The following is a 1,395-nucleotide window of genomic DNA, read 5'->3' as shown; positions in this document are numbered from 1 at the left end:
AGACATGAATTTGCATTCGTTCCGTAGAGTTTATTGACATCCGCGGTATTTCGATAACATCTGTTAGCCACTTCTTGACAAGAGACTTCCATATTTCTTCGTCCTCTTGGTTTAGAATTTCATCTCTTTTCCTTTTCCATAAATTTTGAAAAATTAATCTTAGTACCATCGCCGTACTGAGAAGTCACAAATCGTAGAATGTTTCGTTTTGTGTTCTCCTGCTCTTTCTGCGGTCTAAACATCACCTTAATTATGTCTTTATCATGTCTCCAAGTGATGTTGAGAAGTTGGGTCTCCAATGACTCGGTCTTTTTTGGGTATCCTTTTATTGAAGTCTTCGTCGTTAGGAAAAAATTCCCTAATTTCTTTGAGGAGCAAATTAGAACGATAAAAAAGATGAGATGCATACCTACTCCTGCTTGCATAGGTTGCATATCTCCTCCTCCTCTTGGCACAGGTGCCTGATTTTGATTGGCAGCTTGGCAATAAATGAAAAAAGCAATGTATACTATCAACTTTGCCATATTTAAATTCGTTTGTATAATTCCGATGTTTCCAAAGATAACTTTTACTTTACTGAAAAATTGCAGCCATTTTAAAAAGAAAATTAAACGCTTAATGACATTTTCTAAAATATTAGAAATGGGAAATCAACAAGTAGTAGAAATTTGGAAAATTCCACATTTTATTAACATTTTTATTTTTATTTTTTGCGATCAATAGATTTTTGAACTGTGGACGAAGTGATTATATTTCCACTCGTTATTACTTTATATTTACGTCTTATTAACCGTTCAGGTGGATTGCCATCTGATCGTTTAACATCCTCAGAAATCGTTTCAATGAAAGCTTAGCATACATATCTTTTGGAACCTTTTGGTATTTGCAAAATACCACAGATCTATTTTATGAAATTCAGAAAAACAACAACAAAAGAATTCAAGAAATTAACATTTAAATCAACTTTTATTATTGAATTCGAGCTCTCACTTCACATGACACAATAATGATCTGGTAAATGTCGTCTGGCAAGTTACCGCCGTCATGGCAAATACTCTGCATGTTAATCTTACAATTCATCATAATACAGTAAATTTATTCTTGAACAGTATATCATTTAGATGAACATGTTCTGAAGCAATGTCGAGAATGATCGACATTAACGCACAAAATCTTCATTGGTAAACACAATATCTAAGAATATTTTTAACACTGAAAGAGCAATGCGGAATCATTAATGGTTGAAAATCTAACAGCAGCGCTTTTTATACTTCCGCAGCGGAATCTAGGTGTACATCCTGTCCGATATTAGCGGATCAGTGTTCCATTTTCCGCATTTTTCGAGTTGCAACGGAAGAAGAACTGATTCAGACAGACAATGATAAGATGACATTT

The 1,395-nt window shown here is 33.9% G+C and overlaps 1 protein-coding gene across 1 annotated transcript; it reads right to left on the bottom strand.

Annotated features, from left to right (window-relative positions):
- Positions 1 to 119: 119 nt before the first annotated feature.
- LOAG_15633 (pao retrotransposon peptidase) lies at positions 120 to 524 on the bottom strand (the record flags this gene model as incomplete). Its single annotated transcript, XM_003151122.1, has 2 exons — positions 120 to 322; positions 410 to 524. The coding sequence occupies 2 exons, from the start codon at positions 522 to 524 to the stop codon at positions 120 to 122; spliced, it is 318 nt and encodes a 105-aa protein (XP_003151170.1).
- Between the last annotated feature and the right edge of the window lie 871 nt (positions 525 to 1,395).

The sequence above is a fragment of the Loa loa genome, assembly GCF_000183805.2.
Source record: "Loa loa unplaced genomic scaffold supercont3.2313, whole genome shotgun sequence".
NCBI classification, from domain to species: Eukaryota; Metazoa; Nematoda; class Chromadorea; order Rhabditida; family Onchocercidae; genus Loa; species Loa loa.
This window is presented reverse-complemented; position numbering and strand designations above follow the sequence as displayed.